The sequence below is a fragment of the Protopterus annectens genome, chromosome 2.part2, assembly GCF_019279795.1.
Source record: "Protopterus annectens isolate FY-2018-M chromosome 2.part2, PAN1.0, whole genome shotgun sequence".
NCBI classification, from domain to species: domain Eukaryota; kingdom Metazoa; phylum Chordata; order Ceratodontiformes; family Protopteridae; genus Protopterus; species Protopterus annectens.
Genome location: NC_056730.1, coordinates 1,127,378,508 through 1,127,405,466, shown reverse-complemented (window position 1 = coordinate 1,127,405,466; position 26,959 = coordinate 1,127,378,508). Strand labels below are relative to the sequence as shown.

The 26,959-nt window shown below is 38.7% G+C and overlaps 1 protein-coding gene across 1 annotated transcript in view; it reads right to left on the bottom strand.

The window, feature by feature from the left end:
- MAMDC2 (MAM domain containing 2) overlaps nt 1–26,959 on the bottom strand; it is a 1,373,080-nt gene that overhangs the window by 7,747 nt on the left and 1,338,374 nt on the right. The window contains exon 13 of the mRNA XM_044064367.1: nt 16,639–16,723. Coding sequence (XP_043920302.1) covers nt 16,639–16,723 — 85 coding nt within the window. The remainder of the gene's footprint in view (nt 1–16,638; nt 16,724–26,959) is intronic.

Here is a 26,959-nt window from a genome sequence, read left to right as displayed (position 1 = left end):
ATAAGTATGGCAGAAGAATTGTCTTTTGATTGACCAACTTTACAGAAGCTGTGGTAAAAGAAATCACTTTGGTGAATAGCAGAACATGAAAGAAATGACTGCATGTGTTAGAACAAAGTAAAAAAAATGAATATGGACATGATTTGTGCTGAGAATATGTACACAGTAAACTGTGTGCAAGATTAAAATTACCGAAAAGCCATGGCCAGAAAACTGAAATCTGGAAGAAAACCTTAACATTAACAATCAAGTGTGGTATATAAACTAGATAGTGGTGAAGAATGCAATGTAAAGTCATCTTGAATGCTTAAAACAATGACTCTGAAAGAAGTAAACTTGAGTTACTGTTGTGGAGGGTGCTTACTTATTTTGGTCATTATGGAAATCTGAAGGGTCAGGATATGCTTATGTACGAATACAAGAAAAATAAAGACAACATTCAAGTCCAGATAGTTGATATAGTGATGACTGACTTACCACAGGCATCTCTCTCAACTTCATGGCACAAGAAATCTGGACAAAGCCAAGACTAATGGAGGAACAAAGGCAGAAAAATAGGGACAGATCTTAAATATTGCACTTATAAACTTAGAAAGTTGCTAGAATAACAGGTTTTGTGTTGGCATGCATTTTCTGAACTAAATAAAGTCTGAAACTCAAATGTCTGTCATTATTTAATGACTTCAATTCTGAGTGATTTGCCAGAAAAACACAAATTTTATGAGGAAAAGACAAAAAATATGAGATTAAATCTGGACAGTTGAGAGGTATTGGTCACAGGTTTGGCAAGGTGAAAAGAATTCAAAATGTGGATGTGCAGTTATCATATGGCTCAGAAAGTGGCTAATCTGGTGATCTGCTTATAGTTAATACTAACACTGATAAGACTGTGACAACTTTCTGGCAACCAATGCCACTAAATATGAAGTAGATGCTGTTACGCAGTCTGTTTCAATGAATAATCCACCAAATACAACTTTGGCACTAAGAGCCTAGAGAGATTGTGCACAACTGTCCTGGGTAAGGGTCTCCAACCTCCACACCCAAATTCAACTGCACACTGTTCACTTACAGAGCTATACCACTCTTTCCATGAACCAATATCTCCCAGTGCTCTCTACTCTATCTAAAGTAACTCCCTTTCACTCAAAGTATTATTTTTCACATTCACACAATTTGCTGGGAAGGCTGTTGAATCCTCCAATTCTACACAGCTTTCCTCCAGGGCCTGGTAGTACTGTCACCACTCTGAAGAAAGTCAGAGACTTCCATTTACTGCTATGCTCTGATTGCGTCATTTGATATATATGCATACAAATATTTCAAGCACGGGCATTAATATCCTTCTAGCTTGCCAATATACCTAAACACTTGTTACCATAATACGTACCCAGGCTGTTCTTAAAATATCTAAACTAGTACTTGCTTTAATGTAATTTGGTAGTCTGTTCCATGCATCATCTACTCTGTCAGAGAACCAATTAATACACTTCTCATTCCTACAGAATCTTCTACATAGGTTGTCTGATGATTTTCTAGTACTTTTTGATAACCCCCAAACATTCCCAGAGGTAGTTGTCTCTAAATGCCCAATATACCTGAATAAGATCTCATCTTAGATAGCTGTAAGAGACACTGCACAAGTTCAGATATTTTAGTCTTTCATAATAACTTAAATTTCCCATCCATGGATGCCCTTGGTATATTTTCTCTGTACTCTTTCCAGTTTACTCATGCTTGTTTGCTTATATAGTTGCCATATTTTTATTCCATACTCAAGTTTGGGTCTAATGTAACTAACAAACAATGGCTTCATTATTTTTGATCTCCTAGACTTTATAAATCTTTTTATACAACCTATAGTTCTATAATTATCATTAACCAATTGGTCAATATGATTAGAAAAACTCATAGCTGAATCTACCGAAGTTCTTAAATGAGTCTATAGTTACAATCACTGTGTGCTGTATTAAATATTCACCTTTCAATTTATGTCTCCCAAATCTCATATGCTTAGTCTTTGATGTATTCATCAGCATATTGTTCTCCTGTGCCCAAATGGTCAATTTAGTCAAGTTATTTTGCAGACATACCTTATCTGTAACACATGTAATCAGTTTGCCCAATTTCAGGTCATCTGCATATAGACTGTAGAACACCTCGGATGAAAAATTTCTGAAAAATACAATCTAAACAAGTAAGGGCCTAGGACAGAGCCCTGTGGGACACTCTGACTGTAACCAAGGATCTCACCAATCTAGTTTGCTGTAAGATACTTGCATGTCCTATTTGTAAGCTATGCAGCTATCCATCTGATCAACAGTACATCAATTCTTAGTTGTACTAATTTATTCGTCAGTGATTTGTGTATGACCCTGTCAAATGCTGAAGTTAAATCTATATAAATTACATCACAGCACACTTTTTCATTCATAGCTGTTATTATATTGCTATAGAACATCATGTTACAGATGGTAATAGATCTGTTTTCAACATATGCATGCTGATATATGGTTTCAAGTCCCACCCTATCTAGTTCTGACAATACCTTATCCAACATCACCTTCTCCATTATTTTTCCACAACATAAAAGTAGACGTAAGGGTCTGTATGACTCTGGGTTTGTCCTACTCCCCTTACTCTTAAAGACAGGTTTGCTAAGTGTATGTCTCCAATATTGAGGAATCTCCCCATATTTGTATGACCTAGTGAATAACAGATATAATGGTACTGTAAGTTCTTGCTGAAGTGTTCTCAGGTCATTGTTACTAATTCCGTCTTCTCCCTGTGCTTTGTTTGGATCCAGTTTGCGCAGTTCTTTTTCAATATAATCTAATTTGATTCCAGTATCTGGGGTTACCTGGCTGTCACTAGCACAACTTATCACCCCTTTTGTGGAGCCAAACTGTTTTGCATAAAAAAATTGTAAATATATCCATAATCTGTTGTGTCTGAGAATAAATTTTAGAATCTGAAGACAGTTTATCAATTTGTGTGTCTTTACTCCTGCCACATCTTATGTATCTAAAAACAGGTTTCCTATTAAGCTCAATATCTTTACATAAATTTTCTTCAAAGTTTTCTTGATCCCCTCACACTATGCTTAATCTGTTCAGCTTGTTTATTTCAGTTTTCAATGTTGTAGTTCGACCTCTCTTCCATTTCTTACATTTTTTGTCTCTCACCTTAATCAGATATCTTGTTCTTATGGAAATATATTCCCCTGATGTTGTCTGCCTAGATCCTGATGTTAAACATTTTTTGGATTTTTTGCACTCAATTTCTCTTTCAAAACTTTCCACATTCCATCTGCAGTTTTTCCACCGAACACCTCACTCTAGTTAGTTTTACATAGGAACTGTTTTGCATCCATATAATCTGTAATCGGCCTTCTGTGCATTGGATTAGATTTCAGTTTGGCAGAATTATCTAGCAACAAATTAACCTTTATAACCCCCATGATCACTGCACATCAATGGTGTTAAAACTTGACTTGAAGTATCAGTAATTTCTTTTGGAGCACACACAATGTATAGTATGTTCCGTCCCCTGGTACTTGTTTTTTACAATCTGAAGCAATTGTTGTTCCTGAATATATGCTGTAAATAAATTTCCTTACTAACGCTGTTGAAGTGATATTATTCCAGTCTGTTTCTGGTAAATTTAAGTCCCCAGCTAATATTATTCTTCCCTTCTGTGGTTCATGCCAATAATGTATGAATTCCTTCCTCTAAGTCATCTGCACTTGACTTTGGTGGTCTATACACACCAACAATTGTTATATGTTCCAGGGTTGTCTTTACTGTCACAGTTACATAGTCTATAATATTGGTGTTATCATTGAAAATGTAATAATCACAGGTCTCATAGCTATCTTTAATCACTATCATAACACCTCCACCTGATTTTCTGTTAGAATGTTACAGTAAAAACATTTATAGCCTGACAGAACTATTTTCCAGTCATTGTTCTTTAACCATGTTTCACAAGCAATAACATCAATCTTGTAGGAACGTAGCACATTTTCCAATAATAAAAAAAAATTATTATTAATGCTCCTATCATTAACAACCATCAGAGATGCATCAAATGTTATCTGTGAACTGTTAAATTTTCGGACAGGCAAAAATCCTGCCTAGTGTTTGTCAAATACTGCAAAATATCTGCTTTAAAAATTCTCTTCCCTGACCTGGACAAATGCACACTATCCTGTCTGAACACGTGGGCCCAAAACAAGGCTTGGATGCTCTACACATTTCCATTTTTTAAAACAGGAGATTTTTTTCCATGTAGGTATTTTCCCCAAAAATCTTTTCATTCACAGTGACCTGACTATCCTTTCTATAGGAGATTTATGAAAAATACATCCTAACACCAGTACAAGCTATACTATCTAAGAAGGCTGTCAGTTCCCTACTAACAGTCACAGAATCCTTGCGGGTGACATCATTTGTACTAACATGAATAAAAACAGATCCATACTTCCTTACATTAAGGCATTCCAAGGCTCGTCTCGCATCTTCTATTTTTGCTCCTGGCAAGCATAACACTATTCAATGTACATTATCATCTCTGCAAATATAAGTATCAATTCCTCTAATAACTGAATCTCCAATTGCAAGAATATCTTTGCTGGCCTTCTGTGAAGAATCTTCAGCTTCTAATACAATATCTGCTCTATCAATTGTTATGAAGGACAGATCTTCATCACCATTAGTCTTATTAATCCCTCTATTTTAACTGTGTATTAAATTCTCATCCAGCTGGTATTATAAATCCACAGCTTAAGTCATGTAGTCAGCATCTTTCTCTTGTTTTATCTTACAGTAATGTTCTTCACTCCTTCCACGTTCAGTTTTGATTTCTTCCTTTTCACCTGCCCCTTGCCTCTTTTTTCTACCTTTTCTGCAGACTGAAGATTTTCTGATAGAAAAATATAATTTCCTGTCACCTGTGTGTTACATACCAAAGCAGTGTCCTTTTTACTACGTAGTTCTCTTCCCTTTACAGTCATTAATCAGTTTCTTTTTCTTCCTTATTTGTTGTGAACTTCTTCCTTTCTTTTTTTGTTTCCTTCTAAACAAACTGGATCCTCAGATTGCTGAATACTTGCATCCAGGATTCCAAAGCTGTCAGGGGCACCATCTTGTTTCATAGGGGTTGAATGATCTTTGCAGACAATAGATGCATCATTTCCTAAATGTGTTCTATTTGTTCTATGCCTAACATTATTTATTTTAGTTCATCAGTCCAGTGATTAATATATGAAACAACCTTTCTTCAAGTCATACCAATTTTACAAGTGGGAATCGTCATCAAGTCTAGATTTACTTCCAACAATGGTAAGCAAATCATCCAACTTTAGACACGAGGAACACAGATCAGCAGTGTTATCAGATGTTACCATTAAATATGCATAGCATTTAATACACTGTACAAGATATTTGTGCATGCATTAGAAAATTAATTGCATATTCATTTAAGAAATCCATATTCAGCTTCAAATGAAAAAAAATATTGTAAAAGAAAAGAATAATCAAAAACAGTAACCACAGGAGTATTTAAATCAACTTCTATGACCAAAAAAAAAAAAAAATTACACCAGCAACTAAATAACAAAGTACAGTAAAGTTGTTCTGACCATACAAGTCCTACAAGCCAGACAAAAGTTGTAATTCTTTTACTCTGCGTGCAAAGGCATGCAGTAGCTTCTGCTCACTATCACTCACAGTCACACTTAACAGTAAAGATAAATAAATCACAAACAAAGATGGGATTGCTTCGATATGCTCAGAATTTTCCTCTCTGCGATCTGTGTAAATTTATAGCTGACTAGGCCCCTTGGGGTGGCTAGAGCTTGCCTGTCTAAAACCTATCCCTTTCTAACAACCAACAATGAAATTAAAGATAAAACAAAATATGAATCAAAGTAAATCTTGTTAACAAGCAGTCCCTTCCTACCTACAAACAGTGAAAAATAGTGATAGCAAATAGAATATACATTCAAATAAAACTTCTCTTGCTAGTCAATTCCACAGTAAATCACAAACCTAGATAGGATTGTTTAGATACCTCTTTTACAGGTAATCGTACAAAGCAGTCTCAAAGACATGGCTCTTACAGTGCGTTATTCCTCACTGTAAATGGTTACCCTCCTCTCAATTAAGCAACAGTGTATAAATACTCGTGATAAATACCAACCACAATAGCTTAAAGAAAATTAAACTAGGTTTTACTTAAATAATAAAGAAAATGGCACAAAGACCAAATCAAATATAGATAGGTTGGCACTCAAAGATGATTAAGGTAAAGTGCATACAGAAAAATCTAACTACAGCTATCTTAAGTTTCCTAGCTAGTTGCTACAAGGAGTACTGTACCTTCAAATGACTAGCAAATTTCCAGATAGGATATTCACAGCAACTTCACACTAGTCTCGCAACATTTCACTAAATCACAGCCAAAGCCATCGTGTGACTTCATTGTTGTTAGGGATATTGGTCATAAAACAGCTAGCCCTACACCCATCATCACAACACTATGAGTTGACCCTAACACTTTCAAATCTGTTTCTCCTTTACTTGCATCCCAAGTTGGTCTTAAAAAAGTTTCAATGATTATTGCATTCCAATGCTGTTTCATCCCTATTATCTTAGGAGAAGGTGCCTTCCTGTCTGCGAACTGGCCCCTCACCCTGTCCTTTAACATCTAGACAACTGAAGGTGTTTGCTAGGTAACATATACATTGCAAATCAACAAGAGAAATGTATTTTGATTGCTTCAGCCTAACATAGCACATTCCACAAGCATTCACTTTTAGCCTGGTATCACCTCTGGCTTCACAAAGATTTATATACTGGCTTGGGTTGTTTGCCAGTAGCTTATCACATATGGCTAGACCTTGCAGTGCCACCAGCAGTGCATGCTCCAAGAAAGGTTCTAGTAGCTCTGACAAGCAGAGCTGAAAGGGAATTAAAATCCATGAAGAAATGGGTGTGATTAAGAAAAAGACATCCTACTGAATGGGTTAACAACTTGACTATTGTTATGAAGCCAGATAAAATTAGTATTTGTATAAATAACTTTACTACAACTACACAGCACTATCCACTTTGTACAGTTAAATATGTGATGTCTGTCATGCCAAAATCAAAGCATTTAATGTATTTGATGGAGCTATTTTCTAACCAAATTGAGCTGGATGAGGAAAGCTCAAGCATACAAACTTTTAATTCACCTGAGAGAAGATGCATATTTCTGAGATTTCCCTTAAATATTTTGGCAGCATCAAAAGTGCTTCAGTGAGATATTGTATGGATAATCAAGGGGATTGATGGTATTATCAATATACCTGATTATATATTTGTGTGGGTGGGTTCAGACCAAAGAAAAGCATGACGTGAGATTGAATTAGTGAAGAAACAGAATAATCTCAAGCTGAATAAAAGTATACTATTAGAGTGCTAGGTACCAGGAAAGTAAGAGGGAACCTATCCCTTATCTTAAGGACAGACAAATTCTTAAGAGGTTTTCTATAATGATGCATATTTTTCAAATCTTATACTAGACATGCCCCATATAAGTCTGCATTTAAGGATATTATTGGAAATGACGTGGAATGATTCTGGAGTACAGAAAAAGAAGAGTTTTTCAAATGTTAAAAAATGAATGAAAAGAACATTTTAAAGTATTATGATGCCACTTGTCACATTACTTATTACAAGTAGACACCAGTCAGAAGTAAACTGGTGCTGTAATTCTACAAAAGGCAAACCATTTACATGGGCTTCTTGGTATTTTAAGAACTGCAAGAAAAGGCACATTTAAACACAAAACATACTTCTAGTTAGTTGTTGCATATGGTTCTAAAATGTTCATTGATTAAATTTATGGGAAAACAGTACAGACTGAAGCAAACCATATAGAGTATATGTAATAAATCACTGTAAAAGGCAACAAAAGACTGCAGAAAATGTCTAGGATTTAGAAAGTACAGTTGTGTACACTTACCATAAATGTAGATATTCGAGTGTATTCACTGTTGCAGTCATTACACTTGGGTTATCTGCTTGCAGGTTGCCCTCAGTCGGCCTGATTAACAAAGTCTTGGGTCCTGCATCGGTTGCTGTCCCTTCTTCCATGATGTCAGGTCGTCAGGGGTATAAAACATGCAGCCGATGCCATTACATCAGTCTTTCTTGCTGTGCGGTGCCCGAGGCAGAAGCAGTTCGCAAGTGCCGGTCGGCCAACTCCTGAAATTTTCGTTTTCGAGTTTCAGAACCGAAGTCTTCAACTTCAACTAAGTACCCCGTTGGAGAAACTTTTTCTTGCTCCTTACTGATGTCAGTAAAAGTTAATAATTGCATTACTTGTGGAAAGCAAATACCTCATAAAGATTTTCATTCATACTGTATGGTGTTGGCAGCGTGTGGAAGTGAAATCCGTATCCCTGGGACACTATATTTAAAACCCATTTGTCCTGTGTAATGAGTTCCCAATTCTTTGCATGAAGAGTAATCTTTCCCCCCAAAGGGGCAGTCAGATGATGAGTGCTTGGAAATTTTAAAAGGAAGTCATTGAGACAGTTCACCATAGGGGGGAGTCTTATTATTCCCAGACTTGGAAGTGGAGGCCCCCCCCCCCACTGCTTAGTTCTGGGAGTCCCCTGGGACTGGAACCTGGGGTTTTTACTGTGTCTGAGTTTGGCTTGAGAAGACCTGGAAGCGGCTGGAAAGGACCAATTCTTAGAGGGCCAGTGCCTACTAAATCTAGGAGGCTGAACGTGCAAAAAATCTTTAAAAGTTTGCATAGATTTAGCTTAATCTTCCATCTTTTTAAGAATTTCCTCAGCCTTGTTGCCAAACAGGCGGTCCTGATTTAAAGGTGCATCCAACAATTTAGCTTTAACATGATCAGGCAAAGATTGCTCCTTAAGCCAAGCATGCCTTCTGAGTACAGACCCAGTAACAGCAGCCCTGCAAGAGGCCTCTAATGAATCAAAACCACATTGCAAAGTATGTTTTTTCAATTTGTTCGGCAGAATGCATTAAATCCTGTAATTCTTTATTTTCCACACAGTCAGGAATCAACATCATTTTCTGTTTAAGCAGTCCAATAACTTGTTGCTGATATTTTAACATATGAAACTGGCAGTTTAAAGCCATAATGGCCAAGGGTGCAGAAGTGTAAGACAGGAAAAGGGATACACACATCAGATATGCTGAGCCATTCACATTTTCCAGACTGACAAGTAAATTTGCTTGGTACAGAGCTGGAAATAAACTGAATAATTTTACGGATTCTTGTGACTGAAAACAAGCTTGTATAGTTCTAGCAATACAGAATTAATTATCCAGAGATGAGAATACTTCAAAAAAATGTGGCAATGGAAGCTTGGTCAAAATCAAAATCTGCCATGAGGAAAGAAATACAGCCACACCTTTCATAATTTTCTCCTGCAACATGATGGAGATCCCATTATGTGACCATGGACTGATGTGGAATAGTGAGCCCTGAGATAATGGATATTCTGTGTCATAGACAATTTTGGATGCATGGACACAAACTTGCATCAAAATTATCATGTACAGCCCTGCTCAGTCGGTGGGATGAACACTACTAATTACTTCTAAATGGTGGCAAAACTTTTAAGTGCGTCTGTTTAAAGCTGAATATGGATAATTTCTCATTGTCCTCTTATTAGATTGCTACTTTTGCTCTTATGTTCCTTTTGGCTGCAGTAAATTAACCAATGCATTTATGAATCATGAGTATACATGGATTAAAGTATCCCTAGAAAAGTGTCCTGTAAAACACACATTTTGAAAAGCATAAACAGTGACTAGATAACTCATGACATTTCTCTCTATTCTTTGCACACATACCCAGATGTTTAAATTATGCATTATTCTGGATGTAAACACTACATTCAGAACTAAGCAAAGATTCAGTAGGTTTATGTCTGTACGGTAGGGAAAGAATGCAGCTATAAATTACAGCATGGCAAATCCCAAGAGCCTGAATAGCTATATGATCCCAATGAGTGAAAACAACAAGGGCTACAGATACCTTACTGTGTGTGAGTTTGTGTGTGTGTTTCCTTAGCAAGAAACTTTCAGCTGTGATAGTCAAAATGATGTAACAGGAAAGAAGACAAATTTCTTAAAGTATTATGACACTTTAATTTAGCTCCAACATGGTGTGCAGTGAGGAAACTATGAAAGAAATGCCACAGAGGGCAAGAAACTATTAAGTCATGCATTTTATTTATTACATTCTGGTAAATGAGTGAGTGGGTGGGTCGAAAGACCCTTTTCATTCAAGAACTCTGACCAAGTGGGCAGAAATTACAGTGTCAAAGAATACAGTCAGAGTATCACATCAAGTATTACATAGAAGCAGGTATACTTATTACAGCGATTATCACAAGAAGGCTTGGATAAAGGAAATGACATGATTACGTAATTTAAAACAATATTTACGGTAAGTAATTTGAGCATCAAATTTTACAAGGAGAACAGTGACGCACTTAGTACTGATTGAGCAAGCAATAACAATGATACAAGGATTCATTTAACAAATGCACATTCCATCAACGGGTCTACCTTGCATAACTGAAATTACACTTGAGCATATGACAGCGGTGGGGCTACAGGATATGAGTAATGGCTTAGCCAAGTATGTTGCACAGAAACATAGATAGTAGACTGAGGTTTAATTTTTTTGTTAAAGATCAGGCATTTGACTATAGCAAAAGGCTAGATGCTGAAGACGAGTTGGATTGGAAAGAATATTGTTGGCAGATTAGATTAAATGCTTGTAATGTACCTGAGATGACTGACAGGGAGAGTTAAAATTGTTTTAAAAAAGAAGGGGTTAAAACACTAGGTTTTGTAGGGTCATGTGACTTAAATGATTTGAAAGATGTCATGTGACTATTTTAAAGTGTACATTTTTGTCTGGTGCAACTTGGTCTGATGAAGTTGTATATTGTTTGACAGCGAAACTGCTTACTAGTTTTTACCAGTGTGAATAACGTTCTTTTCTTTTGATCATTTTGTTGTTTTTTAGTTTTATCAGTATAGTCTAGTTTTGTAGCCTTTTTGTGTGTGAAATTACACTTTACCGAACTTTAAAACGATGAGACGACTATGCCGAAAACCTACGGTCACATCACCGGAATTTTAATCTGGGAAAGGAGGCAGTTGGCCACCATTATAAAACAAACACACCGAAGCACATCAAACCCAAACAAGTGGGAGGCTGCACACCCCACATCCCCCCAACTAAATATACCAACTGTGAGATCTCACTATAGTGGGGAAAAGGGCAAATTTCCACATGCTGGTAAAGTTTCCTCATATACATATCCTAGTGCATAGTTTTGTTGTCTGATTTGTAGTTTTTCTCTTAATGGAGGGCAGTGTCCTTGCTTAATAATTGCGTAGATCTGCATGGAGAATAGCAGAGGTGCCCTTTCAATAACAAGTAACCGTTTAACACATTGTAGAAGGTGGCAGTGATGGGTTAATCAATCTGCAATTAAAACAAATCTGCAAATTTTTTTGAAACTGAATTTTTTACATGGTGCCACAATAGTGGAATGTAGTCAGTGGAAGACCATATCAGGTTTTGCAATTTGTACATTCCTAGCAAGGGCAAGGCCAATAGTGGGTGTGAGAAGATGAGAAACTTTGTAGCATAGATTAAAGTAAAGTTAAGGAGGAGGATATCATCTACATACATGATTATAGCTAGCTGAGAAAGGAAAGAAGGCAAGTCATTAACAAAAAGTGAGAATAACAGAGGCCCAAGAAAAGATCATTGCGGAGCACCAATGTTAAAGGTTCCTTGATAGGAAAAGCAGTTATTTAGAGATGCATGAAATTTTCTGTCCTTAAAATTGTTTCAGAATCATTTTGTGGCTGAACTTCCTTAGCTTATTAAAAGGAAGGTTGTGACTGACTGTTTCAAAGGCTCTGGTCATAACATGTGAAAGTAAGGAGATCATTCTTCAAGGAAGAAAATACACTCTAGGAACAGGAAATATTGTAGTTAGGGTTTGGTTGTCCTTTAATGAACACTTCCATACTTGCTGCATTACATGATGTAAATCAGAGTCCAGTATCATGGCCATAACTTTAGCTAGAATCTTGTCATCCACTTCAGGTAGCAAACTTAGACTAACTCCATGTGCTTGTCAAATTTCCTTTATCCTTAGGAAGAACCATTACCCTCACTTCCTCCACAGAAGAAACTGCCATATCATATGACTTTACACTGATGAATAGCTGTGCTAATACCGAGACAATATTTTTCTTTCCTCGCTCTTAGAATTCAGAGGAAAACCAGTTCAGTACACATTATTTTCCCCATTTAATTTTCCTTATTGCCTCTTCTAATTGGATGTCTGAATCTAACCTTTGGCTTTCCTATGGGGACAGCAGACCACTAGGGCCACCTCAGTTAGTTTTATGAATGGATGAAGGCAGTCAGTATGTCTATGTAAGCCATTTTAGAAGCATAAAATGTTTAAGGTATACTTTATATATTTGTGGATTCATATGAGAATCCCTTTTCTGAACTGAATCTCCAAAATGATCTGTTTCCGACTTTTCACCTTACATCATCACACAATGTATCTGATCTGGGAATTTCCCTTAAGCCCCTACATATAATCTTGACCTTGACTGCTGAAAGTTGGTCCAATTTATTTCTTAGCAGTATTTCCTTCTGCCTGTCTTCTGTTATCCAGGACCCAGGTCTCCGTAAAACTGGTTGTTGACATTCTTTTAATTCCCTTTCCAGGCTACTAATCTCATCCTGTGTCTACTTATAATTTCCCCCTTCTACCATTAGATGATCCCTTAAGGCTGTCTCAAATCCATCCCACCAAGCAACTCCTACCTCAAAACAGCAGGGATAGTTTTATACCAGAACTCTTGGGTTATTTTCTGCAGCTGTTGTATTCTAGAAGGATACCTCACTTATAGTTTGCCCACCTCCATCCCTTGTCCATGCATACCTCTTGAGTAGAGTTAACCCCAGTTCAACAAAATTAAAGCCTAAAATGCATCTGTCCTAAATCTCTATCCCTTTCATATTCTCCAACAGACTTGGCTTATTTAACAGGTAGTCATTTGCTTTCCTATGTTATGGAATCCCTTGCAAACATGTATTCTTTGATGTCCCAGTGCCACCTACTCTAGAGCCCTATTCATGCTGCTTGAAGAATATACTTTAAGCTCGTTAACTTTCTTATACTGTGTTCTTTTTCCCCGGAAAGGCCTATTCAGATTATCACATACAGTGATATTAAAGTCCCCCCAGTTAGTTCAAATTCAACCTTTAAGTCCCGAAATTCCAACTCTTTAAAGAAATGCAAAAAAAAAAAAAAATGGTTGTCATTGTCTTTAGAATATGTTTCTTATCTTCCACTTTCTACCTATAATCCTGCCTACCCAAATCATCTACTTCCCTTTACTGCTTATCTTAACTATGTCCGTCACAACTTGTAGACCTTTCCTAAATAGTATCCCTACCTCTTTTAATTCTGTTCTGGTTTATGGTCAGTAATAATTGCACTGAACTCCTATATATGGGGAAAACAGAACTGAATTATCATACTCAGTTTGGTTTCCTGTATTAAAGCTACCTTCCCTAGTCAGTTCATGAAAAATCATTGTTGCAATCAACATTTCACAATAAGAACGATAATATTCAGATACTGATCAAGTAGTACCCTGCTTTGTCTAATCCAGAGACATTCCTCAGGCAGAGCAAGAAGCCTTTGGGCAAGAAAGTACACTCCTTTTACCAAAGTCCAATCAAAAATGGCATCCAATATGTTACTTTTGGCACTGATATTTAAAAACAATTGAATGAGTTCTCACTCCAGAGATATACTAAGCTGACTGAGATACTTTATCTTACTACAAGTCTCTTTTCCAGTTTAAAAGTGTCAGAATTTTTGAAGTGTGCAGATATGTTGGACTTCTTACTACTGATAATGTATTACACCCCAGACTACTGAACGATGGTGCAGAAATGCTGGGTAAATCACTTGTTCACATCTGTAACTGTCCGTTTTACATATAGTGTCCTGGTGGTCTAGAAAGCTGTATCAGTAAGTACCTGTTCCCAAACAGGAAAATCACAGCTGAACAGATTAAGACCATATCGCTACTCCAACCTCTTTTCAAGCTCCATGAAAGGACTGTAGCTAAGCAGTTGATAAAGTTTCCATTAAAGTATGGAGTCTTTGGCAGGAATCATTGTGGCTTTGGGTCTTGTGCAGCATCTATCATGCATTTTAGGCCTTGCTAACCTTGTTTCTATGAACAGGGACAATGAATTACTCAAAGTGGCATCTGATGATTTGAAGAAAGCATCTGGTTTAAGGCAGACCACTTGCTTCACTTGCTACTGCTTTAACAGCTGACAAAAAAGACAGGACTTGTACCAGTTCTAGTCAATTGGTTCTGGAATTACCCAGAATGATCTTCTCTTAAACATATGTACTGTAACAGACGATAATGTGCCTTATAACACTGCCTCAAAGCTTTCATACTGAATGAGACAAAGTAACATTTGGAAATTCATGTAGTACCCAATTATAGTATTATGCACTGAAACACAACTCACCAAACCCAAAACAGTGAAATTAATTTTCCTCACCAGAATACCAGTTTTGACAATTCTGAATTTATTTTACAGGCATAATTGTCTGTGTGGAGGATCTCGCAGGGAAGCACATTTAGTGCTGTGGTGGTATTAGAGAAAGTAAGCTGCTTCCTAAGAAAACAGTCTCATTTGCTCCGCTCATCAAGGTCGGATTTGGCAAGTGAAGCCATAATAAACCTTGCATCTACACATACCAGCTAGTTGCTCCTGTTTAGTGCACAGCCTATGGTATTCATGATTTCCTTGTTGTGTAGTCAGCAGTGTGTAACTGAATAACAGGCAGTCTAAAATGTAGCAGGATGCCATCAGTCCCTTTTTTAACGTATTTTTATAAAGTCTACTCTTCCATAAGAGCAGACTGCTGGGCATTACTTACTGACGCATTTAGAAATGCAATCATTTAGCTTGTCATTAGGATCTACAATGTAAGGGCAGTAGTGTAGCTAGGGTCGGGGTAAGGCGGCAACTGCCTCTGGAGCAAATTGTTGCTGAGTGAGAGTGAATCTAAGTGCCGTAGCGCCCACTGTGTGGAATAAACTGTAGTAACCAGTCTGCTACAGTTTAAAAGAAATAAAGATTTATTTATTTATTTATTTATTTTTTTTACTAAAATATAAGGAAGAAGGGTCAAGGCAGGACACAGAAACAGGACCTGACTGGCTCCATCATTTCAGGGGCCCCAGGTATCAGATCACAGACCTTTTTTTCCTTCTCTTCCATTGAAAAGCTTGGGCAGAAAGGAGGAGGGTGTGTCATGTGTCTGGCCAGTTGGTTCAAGTGCCAACAGAACGAGCAAACTTTTTTTTTTTTTTGCTCTTCAATAGAAGAGCTGGGGGTGAGGGTGGCACGTGTATTTAGCACTGTCTGCAGGAAGCCAACTAGCATAATGCAGTTTTGCAAAAGACTCCCCCTTTTATTGGTCTTCACTTGAAGAGCTGAGGGAGTGAGTCACTTGTTTATGGGACCAGCACAGGGCGCTGGTTGAGCTAGCTATACCTCTGTCTATGGTGTACAGATTTAATACCATATTGCTTTATAATTGACACAGTAAGTGCAGCTTACCCATTCAGCAAGGAGAATAAACAATTTCTAGGCTGGAAGATGTCTAGCCTGCATAATGAACTAATTTATTTTGTTACCTAGAAATGCTGTTGCCTTCTGTTATCATCACAAAGGACAATACATATCAGCACACTTGGGTAATGCCTAGATAAGTTAATCACAGCTACTCACAAATTTATATAAAATACTTAAAACATGAAGCCAGGCACTCACTAAAATTAATTCAACGATATTATCTGGTTCTGTATAACTTACAATCAATAATATCCTTTTCTTACTCCTTAGGCCATTGTAATAAAAATAAAAGAAATCTTCACAGAGTTATCTAATAGTTTCAATGACAATATACATAAAAGTGCAACACACCTGCATATTTAGCAGAGCTATTAAATTGCAGACAACTTACAGACAGTTACTTTCAGAGGTTATTTATCATCTACTTAACCCTTTTACCTAGATTAATTCTCCAGTCTGTCTGCTTTTGTTGGTCTGGAATGGTGAATAGAGTTCTTTTATTATCAGTGTTAATGAGTGGCATTTTCAATGGCCCTTGCATCTACAGAATGCAAGAAACACTTTGCTGTGTCAGTGGTTCTAATCTCCTTACCACCTTCTGAGGATATGCAGTTTAAGTTTAACATTCCCTTTTGGATGCCTTCTTATTGAAGAAAACTGAAGGCAATATAAAATGGCACTGCCTATATCACTTGTATCTCTTCTAAGTTAATCCTTCTGTCTGCACATGATTTTAGCTCATGTTATATCAGCATTTACCAACAAATTCAAACAATATGCTTGCTCTAGCATCAAACATAAAAAAAAAAAAAATGACTTGGGCAATAATATCATGCACACATCTGCTGCAGAACCATTCAACATACAGGCTTCCCTTACCTTTGCAAGATCCCTTCTGTAACGAAATGTCATCTATTGCAATATCACTTTTTAATGACAGGCCACGTATGGCTTCAAAGATGATCTGTGATTCAAAAGACAAATTCATAAACTGTTGAAAAATAATGCATCGAACATTCAGTTTATGGTCATAAAATGCATAAGCATCGATTCTTGAAATAAAAACCTTTAATTCAAATCATGTTTCATGTCATTCCTGGTGCTTAATCACATCTGTGAACTTTGGGGACAAGCTGAATGCATAACCTCACAAAGATCTTACCTCAGATAGTTTATCGCTTATAGTTCTGAGAGTAAGGCGTCTACCTATTAACTCAGTTTCTTATGATCTACCACTTCTTATATCCACGGTCTCCCTGGTGACCCCCCTTCCTAGCTTATGAAGGTGCCCTAGAAACTAACGTCCATTTCACTGTCTGTAGATATATCGGGTGTACATCAGAAAGTATATATGTGGTTAAGTTGAATGACTAAACAGGGGTAAGACATGATGTGCATTAAACAAAAGCCTTTACCGAACTGCTCTGAAGAATAACTCACATGGTACGCAGACACAGCTACTGTCACTCCCCTTAAAGGCAGAAAGTACAGTTGTGTACACATTCCATAAATGTAGATGTTCGAGTGTATTCACTGTTGCAATCCTGACTTGTGGGTTTTCTGCCGTGAAAGCCCTTGACCGGCCCGATTACCAGAGAAAATTCTTTCCTCCTTCTCCTATGGCTGGTGGATGCCCTAACCAACGTCAGTATGCTTGAGTATATAGGGAGCCAGCCTAAGCCTATGCAATGAAATCAGTTTTTTCTTCTTGTCCTCTAACAGGTAGGAGCTCCAAGTGAGCAGTAGGGAACTGAGGGAGAGAACTCCTACAGGAAGAGAGCCCTAGGGGGATTCCCTAGTCTAGAAAAGAGGTTATAAGTAAACTGCCTAGTAGGCTAATTTATTTATTTATTTTATTTTACATTTGTTAACCGGGAAAGTCCAATGGACCATGGTCCTTTTTCAGTGGAGGCCTGGGGAGAAAAGCTCCACAAAATAACAATAAAGTACAATGTTGGTATAGTAATAGATAATAATAGTGTTGAGAAAGAAAATAGTATATACAGTAATTGTGAGTATTCAAGGAGGAATCAATTATTTCCAGGTAGATACAAGAAAGCAATAATGATATGTACAGATTTATAAACTCGTTTAAGAGACAAGTATTGTAATGTAAGAGTCCAAATGTTACCCATTGTACAAAGACATGAGCTATTTACCCACACAGACTAAGTAGGATAGTGAAAAATGACAGCAGGACTATCCTGGACCGGTTACAAGAGCAGAGCCAAGTATTTGTAAAGAGTCTTCTTTGTGACTTTTTAAACAGAGATACTGATGGTATGGAAGTTATGGGTGGGTGGTAAAGAGTTCCATATTTTGGACACAAAATTAGAAAAGAGCGATTCACTTGCTGTGTTGTTGGGTTTAGTAACTTCTAGAAGGAATTTACTGTTAGAGACAGTCCTTTTACTAGAGTAAGGTTACAATAGATTTTGCCGTGAGGGTTTTTTCTGAGGATGATACAGGATTTTATGAGCTATCATCAGTTAATTGTGCTGCAAGAGATGGGTTAATTCTAGTCAGTTAAGTTGCTTTAAAGCTGTGCAGTGGTCTTGTTTTATAAGGGGAGTCAGAGGCAAACCTGGCAATTTTATTGTTGCAGGATTCTAATTTTGCTAAATCAGTCTTTTTGAGATTGGTAAGGATAGGGGAGGCATACAGAACGGTGGAGATGAGATGGGTATGTGATATAGTGCTTTTTGCTTGTTTGGTGAGAAACTGTCTATTCCTATAGAGGGTACCCAATTTCTTATGTACTTTCTTAATAGTGTGAGTGTCAAATCTCAAATTATTCTCAATCTCAACACAAAGAAGTTTTGTGTGTACTATGGGAGAAATGATAGTATTGTTACTGGACATAATCTTAAGGGAGGGGTCTAAGGAGCTGGATCTAGTAGGTTTGAAGAGATGTAGTTTTGTTTTACTAGGATTCAAAATCAGTTGGATGTTGGATAGGAACGATTCAACTGATAGGAAGGAAAGTTGAGTTAGTGATTGGAGTTCGTTTAAAGAACATGCTGCACAAATTAGTGTGGAATCATCTGCATATTGCATGACAGATGCATGTTGAGTGGAAGTGCGAAGGTTGTTAGTGTAAAGAGAGAAAAGTAAAGGGCCTAAAATGGAGCTTTGTGGAACTCCGAGTGTGACTGGAAGCAGCGGTGAAAGTTCATAGCTAAGGGGGAAGGAGGGATGGAAAGAAAACTGCAACAGTGAATACACTCAAGCATCTACATTTATTTAAGTGTACACAACTGTATTATGTTCTTCATGTTTCACAGTTGCAGTCCTGACTTGTGGAAAAATTCTCAAAGCTGAGAAGAGGGAGGAAGGAAATTAGGGAGAGGAGAGGATGCTCTGTAGGATGACAGTGGCGAATCCTGCTCTGGACCTAGAAAATGCTGCCAAATGGTAATGTTTTGTGAAGGTATGCACAAATGACCAGCTGCCAGCTTCCAGGATGTCCTTAGGAGGGACCTCTTTCAAGAAGGCAGCAGAGATTGCAGTAGCCCTAATGGAGTGTGACCTGACAGCCTCAGGAGATTTTTTGCCATGGTGGCTGTAACAAAAACAGATACAGTGGGAGTGCTATTTTTAGATAGTCTGTTTAGAAGTTGGTTTTCCCTCAGAGCCAGGGGCAAAGGTCACAAAACGCTGGTCAGATTTTCTCAAGGCTCTACTCCTGTCAAGATAGTAGGGGAGCTGCCTATACACGTCCAAATAATGACTTATTCTTTCCCCTTTGTTCTGAGGATTGGGAAAGAATGTAGACATATGAATGCCTTGATTTAGAAATGTCAATGACCACCTAGGGCATGAAGGAAGAGTTAATTCTGACAGAAACCCTGCTTGGAAGGAAGATCAGGAATGGTTCCACCACCGTGAGCACCTGCAGTTCAGAGGCTCTCCTGGCTGAAGTGACAGACAGCAGCAGGGCAGTTTCCTAAGTTAGAAACTTCAGTTGGGCTGAGACTGCAGGTTCAAAAGGAGGCAATGTCAATTTTTCCAAACCAGAGTTAAGGTTTCATGGAGGGGTAGGTTGCCTCCTGAGCAGTCTGATGAGGATGACTCCCCTAAGAAATTGTGTTAACAAGGGATGTGAAAAGACAGGAGGATGAGCAAGTATATGGGCCGACATGGCAAATGAATAAATTTTAATGGAGGAGTAGGAAAGGCCTTTATCAACCAGACTACCTAGCTAATCTAGAATTGTAGGAATCTGGGCTGAATAAGGATTGTGGTGTTACTCCCAGCACAGATGGAAAATCTTTTCCACTTAGCTGAGTATGACTTCCTAGTACTAGGCCTTCTAGATTCCTTGAGAATGTCCTGAACCTGTTGGTTTAGGGCAAGCTTGTTCCTGGATGCTGTGGAATTATCCAAGCTGAAAGGCTGAACATCTGCAGGCTGGGGTGCACAATCCTTCCTTGTCCTGAGTGAGAAGGCCGACCATCTTAGGCAACAGCCATGGACTCTGGTTGGTTAGTTCGAGAAGCAGAGGATACCAGTGCTGCCTGGGCCAGTCTGGGGCTATCAGTATTGTCCCTGGGCCTTCTTCTCTTATCTTTAGAAGCACTTGAGGTAGTAGGGGTAAGGGAAGGAATGCATAAATGAAGAGAAGAGTCCAAATGAAGGAGAAAGAATCTGTTCTCTAGGCCGATTTCTGTTTGTGGTGAAAAGGTCTATCTGTGGGACGCCCCATCTCTAGGCCATGCTGACAAATATTTCCTGATGCAAATGCCATTCGTGGGGGTCCATCAAATTTTGCTGAGGTGATCTGCTAGAGTGTTTGGATCCCTTGCAATGTTTTGTGCCAGGAGGTGCAACCCCAGAGAGTGATCAGTTTCCCAAACTTGCATCGCTAGGTGGCATAGAGGGTAAGAGTGGGTGCCACCCTGCCTGTTTATGTACCACATAACTGTGGTGTTTTCGGTTTTGACTAACTGGAACCCTGATTTTCACTTTTTCTTGATACCTATTGGGCCTTTCTGCACTGCCATAAGCTCTTTCTAGTTTATGTGCCTGTCCTTGAACTGAAATTCCCACTTATCTTGGGACTGGAGGTGTTGAAAGTGAGCTCCCACGCTGTCTCTGAGGCATCTGTGGTGAGAATTTGGCCCTGGGGAGTGAATCCGAAGGGAAGGCCCTGATTTTGGGGACAAGCCTGTACCCACCATCCAAACTTGTCTTTGAGACAAGGGATCAGTTATATCTCAGTCTTTAGGGACTGAGAGTGCTGGCATCATACATTTTTTTTAGGTACCACTGAAGTTTCCTCCTGTGCAGCCTGGTTGAAAATTGATAGTGATTGGAACCTGCTCTGAAGCAAAGAAAGCTTCTGTGTGACTGCTGAATTGGGATGTGTAGGTAGGCATCCTTTAAATCCATAAAAAACAAAGTCTCATGGGGCTATCATGGGCAGGACTTTTTGAAGAGTCAACATTTTGAGTTTTGGATCCAGGGGAAGCTGACTGAGGTTGGACAGGTCTAAGATAAGATGCCAAGACCCTTCTTTTCTGGAGCCAGAAATAGCCTGGAGTAGAACCAATTGCATTTTTGATGTTCTGGAACTGGTTTCACTGATCTCTGAGAATACAAAATCTGGGTTTGAGAAAGGGCCTCTGTGTTTTGATTCTGAATAATATCTGGATAGCTTGAGTATTTTAAAGGCTCTTTGAAAATAAGTTTGTTACCATTTGAAATAATGTCTAGAACCCACTTGTCTTAAGTGATGAGAGTCCAGTTTTGTTTGAACAGGGACAGCCTTCCTCCTAGTCTGGGGGGGGGGTGATCAGGGTGGGTGAGCTGCTGCTGCTTTCTGACAGACGCCTGGGGCCTAGAACTCCCTTGCCTGGAAGTTTCTATAGTCTACTGCCTGGATCTCTGCAGATGTTGCCGCTGCCTAGGAGTCTTTTCCTGCTGGGTTTTCCTCTGTCTGCCTCTAGGTTGGGAGGGAAAGGACTAGTGTTTAGTGGGGAAGTTCCTACTAAACCTAAAAGGCTGAACTTGGAGGAAGTCTTTCACAGTCTGCATAGGCTTAGCTTTGTCCTCCATCCTTTTAAGAACAGCCTCAGCTTTAGGTCCAAAGAGAAATTCCTTGTCAAGGGGAGCATCAAAAAGGTTAGATTTAACATGGCCAGGAAGAGATTGCTTCCTAAGCCATGCATGTCTTCTAATAACTGAACCAGTGGCAGCTGCCTAGCTAGAAGCCTCCATAGTGTCATAATCACAGTGTAGGGAATACCTGAGAACTAGAGTGGCAGAGATCCAAAAGCTCTTTAGAAAGGTTTTTATCCACCAGTTAAGAGACCTTTTGTTTAAGCTGATCCAGAATGGTTTGTTGATATTTAATCATGTGAAATTGACAGTTGAGAGCCCTCGCAGTAAGGGTGGCTGATGTATATACCATTTTCCCAAATTTATCAAGGGCCCTACACTCTTTGTCTGTAGGTAAAGGGTTTCTAGAGGAAATGGCTCTAGCCCCTTTGGGTCCTGAGTTGACCATCTCTGGATCAGCAGATGGATTTTTGAAAAGGTATATATGGGAGTCCTGTACCCTATAAAACTTGTCTAGTTTACAAGGGCCTGTGGGAAGAGAGTCAGGATTCAAGGAGGAATCATGGAAGACATCCTCAAACACCTCTAAAATGGGTGGAATACAAGAGGTTTGTGCTCTGGCAGATCCAGGTTCATAGGTGTGTACCAGGCTAATGCCCCTGGAGCCTATATAAGCCTAGCCCAAGAAGATTCCCTGGCATCATGCCGCCCAAAGGAACTCCCCAATTCTCTTTTTTGACTGAGGGTATTCCTGTGCTTTCCACTGAAAATGTTCCCTCATAGCATGGAAAGTCTCTCCAATGGTGATAGCCTCTGGGGGAGAGGCAGAGACCAGGTTCTCCTCTGAATCTAAATTCTGAAAAGAAGTGAGGGAGGGTCCTTCTTCAGAACCAGACCCCAGGTCTGAATCCTCATCAGATTCAAAAAGGATCTGGGAAAGCTTTAGAACTAGGATCCCTTTTGCTTTTACCTGGGGAGGCATCCCCGGGTCTGCTTGTCTAGACCTAACTATGGAGATCAGGTCTTCAGCTAGTCTACGTTCTGATGGTATCTCTGAGAAAGGGAGCTGATAGACTTACGTAAAGGCCCTGCAGCAGTACTTCTCTTAGGAGTTGCTTTGGCCTTGGACTTAGGGACATCTGACATCCTGACGCCTGTCTCTCTGGAAGAAAGCTGAACCAGTGTAGGTCGAAGCTGTAAAAGAACTTCACTGGGAAGAGAGTGCTCTTCAGAAGCCAATGCCTGCAGAGCGACTCCAGACCTGACAGACGAGCTGAAAGCAAGGGGTCTGTGCAGAAGTAGAGGGACTTGACAGCAGGTCAGACTCTGAACTGGTCTTGACAGAAGCCTGCACCACCACCTTAGACACAGAAGGGGGCTGTGAAAGTGCCTTACCTTCTTCAACAATCACAAGCCTAGAAGAAGAGACAGGTGGAGAATGGTTGTTGTCTGAGAGCCTAAGCTTGGGTCATTTATCTTTTCCCCTCTTATGCCTAGGCCGCTCAACCTCCAAATGACCAGATGACACCATCAGACACTGATAAGAACATTCAAGATTAAAGAATCTAGCTAAAATTTTTGCCCTAATCTGATCATCCTACAGTTAAAGCAGGCACAAAAGTGGCAACTAGGCATTGTGATACTGGTCTAAACAGGTGACACAAAAATGAGTGGAAGTCTCTGTGTGGGATTTGCTTACCACAGTGGAGACATTTATTTCCTTTATCCGACATGAGTTTAATAGACTGCGGTGGTGGTGCTGCGGTAGCATTATCGCCTCGCAGTTAGACGTTGCCCATTCGATTCTCAGTTAGAGCGTCTTATGTGTGGCGACATGCGTGAATGGACGTTCCTTCGTTGAAGGTTGTGCGTTAGGCCCGGCAATCCAGCACGTAAAAATCTACTGCCAATCATTAGCGGACCGGAGTTCCGCTGTGGCGACCCTTAACCGGGAAAAGCTGAAAGACACAAACAAATTTGACATGAGTTTAATGCAAAAGAAAAGAGTTCCCCAATGGGGTACTCATCTTTCCAATGACTTCTCTCTGGTGCAGACCAACTGAAACACTGCTTTGTGCTCTCATGGCAAGAGAAGACTGATTTCATGACGTAGGGTGGCTCCCTATATACCGAAACGTACCGACATTGCTAAGGGAATCTGCCAGCTGAGAAAACTACTTTCTCTGGTAGTTGGGCCGGCTAAGGGCTTTCATGGCAGGAAATCCCACAAGTCAGGACTGCAACAGTGAAACACAAAGAACAGCTGCTGTATTATCACTATCTATTAACAGGTTGCAGGTATCTCAACAAAATTCAAAAACACTGAGTCAGAAATTGACTGATGCCTGCATATCGAAAGACACAGTCTTCTCATGAACTACCTTACTAATACCTGCTAACCCTAATCCTGAACCTTACCTTAGACGAACCCTTTTTTGTAACACTACCACTACACAATTTAGGCTAAGACACCCACCGCATGCAACAACACACTAGCACAACAACTAAATCTTCTCCTTACCTAACCCTGACTCTAACCCAGAGACACTCGCTCAACACTTAATCTAACCCTGTTCTTAACCTTTAGCCTAATCTCCTTTGAATCCCACACAAACCCACACAGGTTCAGTCCTAAGTCCTTATGCTAAAACTTTTGTTATATCTGACTGTTTTAGCATTAGCAAAACAAATCCCTTTTACCTGCTAAACCTTCCCTATACCCTTCGGCAAAAGCACACTGCTACCAAAACTACATTTGGCAAATATAGCATTTGACTGAACTCACAGCTATAGCACAAATTCAGTAAAGAAGTTGACCATCTCACATGGATCCATTTTAACATATGACTACACCTGACATGCCACTTATTACACAGAGATGTAGTTATAGATATTTATACAATACTATAGCTATACAGTAGAGAGTCAATTATCTGAAGTAATTCGGACCTAGGGCAGTTCAGATAATCAAACTGTTCAGATAATCAAACATACATTAAACCAGATAAAAAAAACTTCTAAAATCTTGCTTTTTCTGCATGCAGGGAAAATACTTTTCAACCATTCAGCGATTCCAGTGGACAGTAAAGAATATTTTTCACACACGAGCAGCTACAAGCTCAAAAAACACAAACATATATAACATTTACATACTCAGACTTCATGATTTTTCCTACCTGAAAACTTTGGAAGGCTGCGTTCGGATAGGTTTTGGATAATCGACTCTCTACTGTACTAAGTATATGACATGGTATACACAGAGATGTAAAGTACGTATTGCAAATGATTAGTTAAGCTGCACCCAGAAAGCCTATACATTATGTACAGTTATTAGATCACTCTGGTCTCTTGATTAGTCTTCTATATCATAAGTACTGACTCAGAGTGTAGATCAGGAACTTTGGGATTGACTGCCAAATGCACTAATTGAGCAGCAGGATCAGTCTTAAATCAGATTCTGACTCAGAGAGTCTCAATCCTCAACTATAACACAAAGACAATTTAACATGGAAATGGTGGTGATGTATTTTTTAGCTCAGATATTTTTTACATTTTGAGAATTAACTGCACATCCTCTAGACTAGATTGAGTAAGTATTTCTTGTTTCTTCTATGTACTATGTATATGGATCTTGACCAAAATGTGATATCAGTTATTCCATTGTTTCAATCACAATGACATGTAAATTGCTTTTCACTGAAAATCCAAAATCCATATTCATCCTCACTCTTTACCCTTTTAATAACTCAGAAAAACGTTTTTAATACTCTGCCATAGTAATAATTTTACTTCTGTATCCCTCAGAAGTTCGATAAGATTATTTTTGTTATCAGGTACTAACAAGGAGTATAATGCAGGTAGATTAGCTTTAAGATGTCTTTCCTATAACAACTGTGCAGACTAAAACAAAGAGTGAGAAGGTCGCACAGAAAAAATAGTCAGTAAAAACTTAATGAAAACTCCAGCCAAGCTAGAACTTCCAACTTCAAACCTTCTGTACCATGTCACTCTTTGTTTTAGTTTGTTAGTTGGGATATTTTGTAGTCACCCTAATGGTAATGGACATCAGCTGGGTATAACAGCCCTGTGTTTCTTATCCTTAGTCAAACACTCTGCTTTTGCTGTGCTGATGAGGTCATAAGGCTGAAATATGCATATCCACAGCTAGTGGGGTTTTGTCTTTATTGGCCTGAAATTGTCCATTAAAATGACTTAAAAAAAAGTCATGGGCATTCAGAATCACCATATTCCTCTGATACAGGAAGTTTGAGAGGTCACTCAGTGGAAGGTCTAGCTTGTCTGGAGTTTACTGATAACAACTAAGCAGGTAAAACTGCTATAGATAGCACCAGTATATTCCTGCCTTAGAGAACTGAAGGATACCAACCTGAAATATCTGGACTATCACACTTCTTTATGAGGTTTTTAATACTATCAGTCAGGCATTCTACTTGCCCATTACTTTGTGGATGCCTAGGATTTAAGGAAGTAACTATAAATTCTCATTGCCTCATAAAATATCGAACTGCCTCCTAAAATATTGAATTCTTGACTCATGAACTGTAGACCACTACCTGAAATTTCTTCAGCAGGACTGTCATATGTAGCAAAAACAGATAAAACTATGGCTTATCTCAGACAGATATACTACCTCTGGGTATTTAGAATAGTCAACATACAGGAGATAGTGTGCATCTTTGTACTGTCACAGATCTACTCCTACTTTCATCGAAGGAAGATCCAGTATTTTATGCAGCAGCAGCAGCATTTCTGCTTTTTGATTTCTGACTCCTGAACATACCTTGGGCCTTCCCTTATAATGTTTAAGGAACATACAAGTGTGGACTGATACCCAGTTCTTTTTTTGTATATGTACTATTACATGGGACAGTTAAGAAACTGTTACGACATCTCCAACTGCTGTTAAATATATATGTATGTGTGTGTGTGTGTGTGTGCGTGCATATATATATATATATATATATATATATATATATATAGAGAGAGAGAGAGAGAGAGAGAGAGAGAGTTTCATGTCTGAGAGACTTGCAAAATATTTTCTTGGAGATCTAACTAGTTCTTCAAGATTATGACCTGATTAGCAAGAAGACTGTCTCACTTAAATACAACATAAATGTTG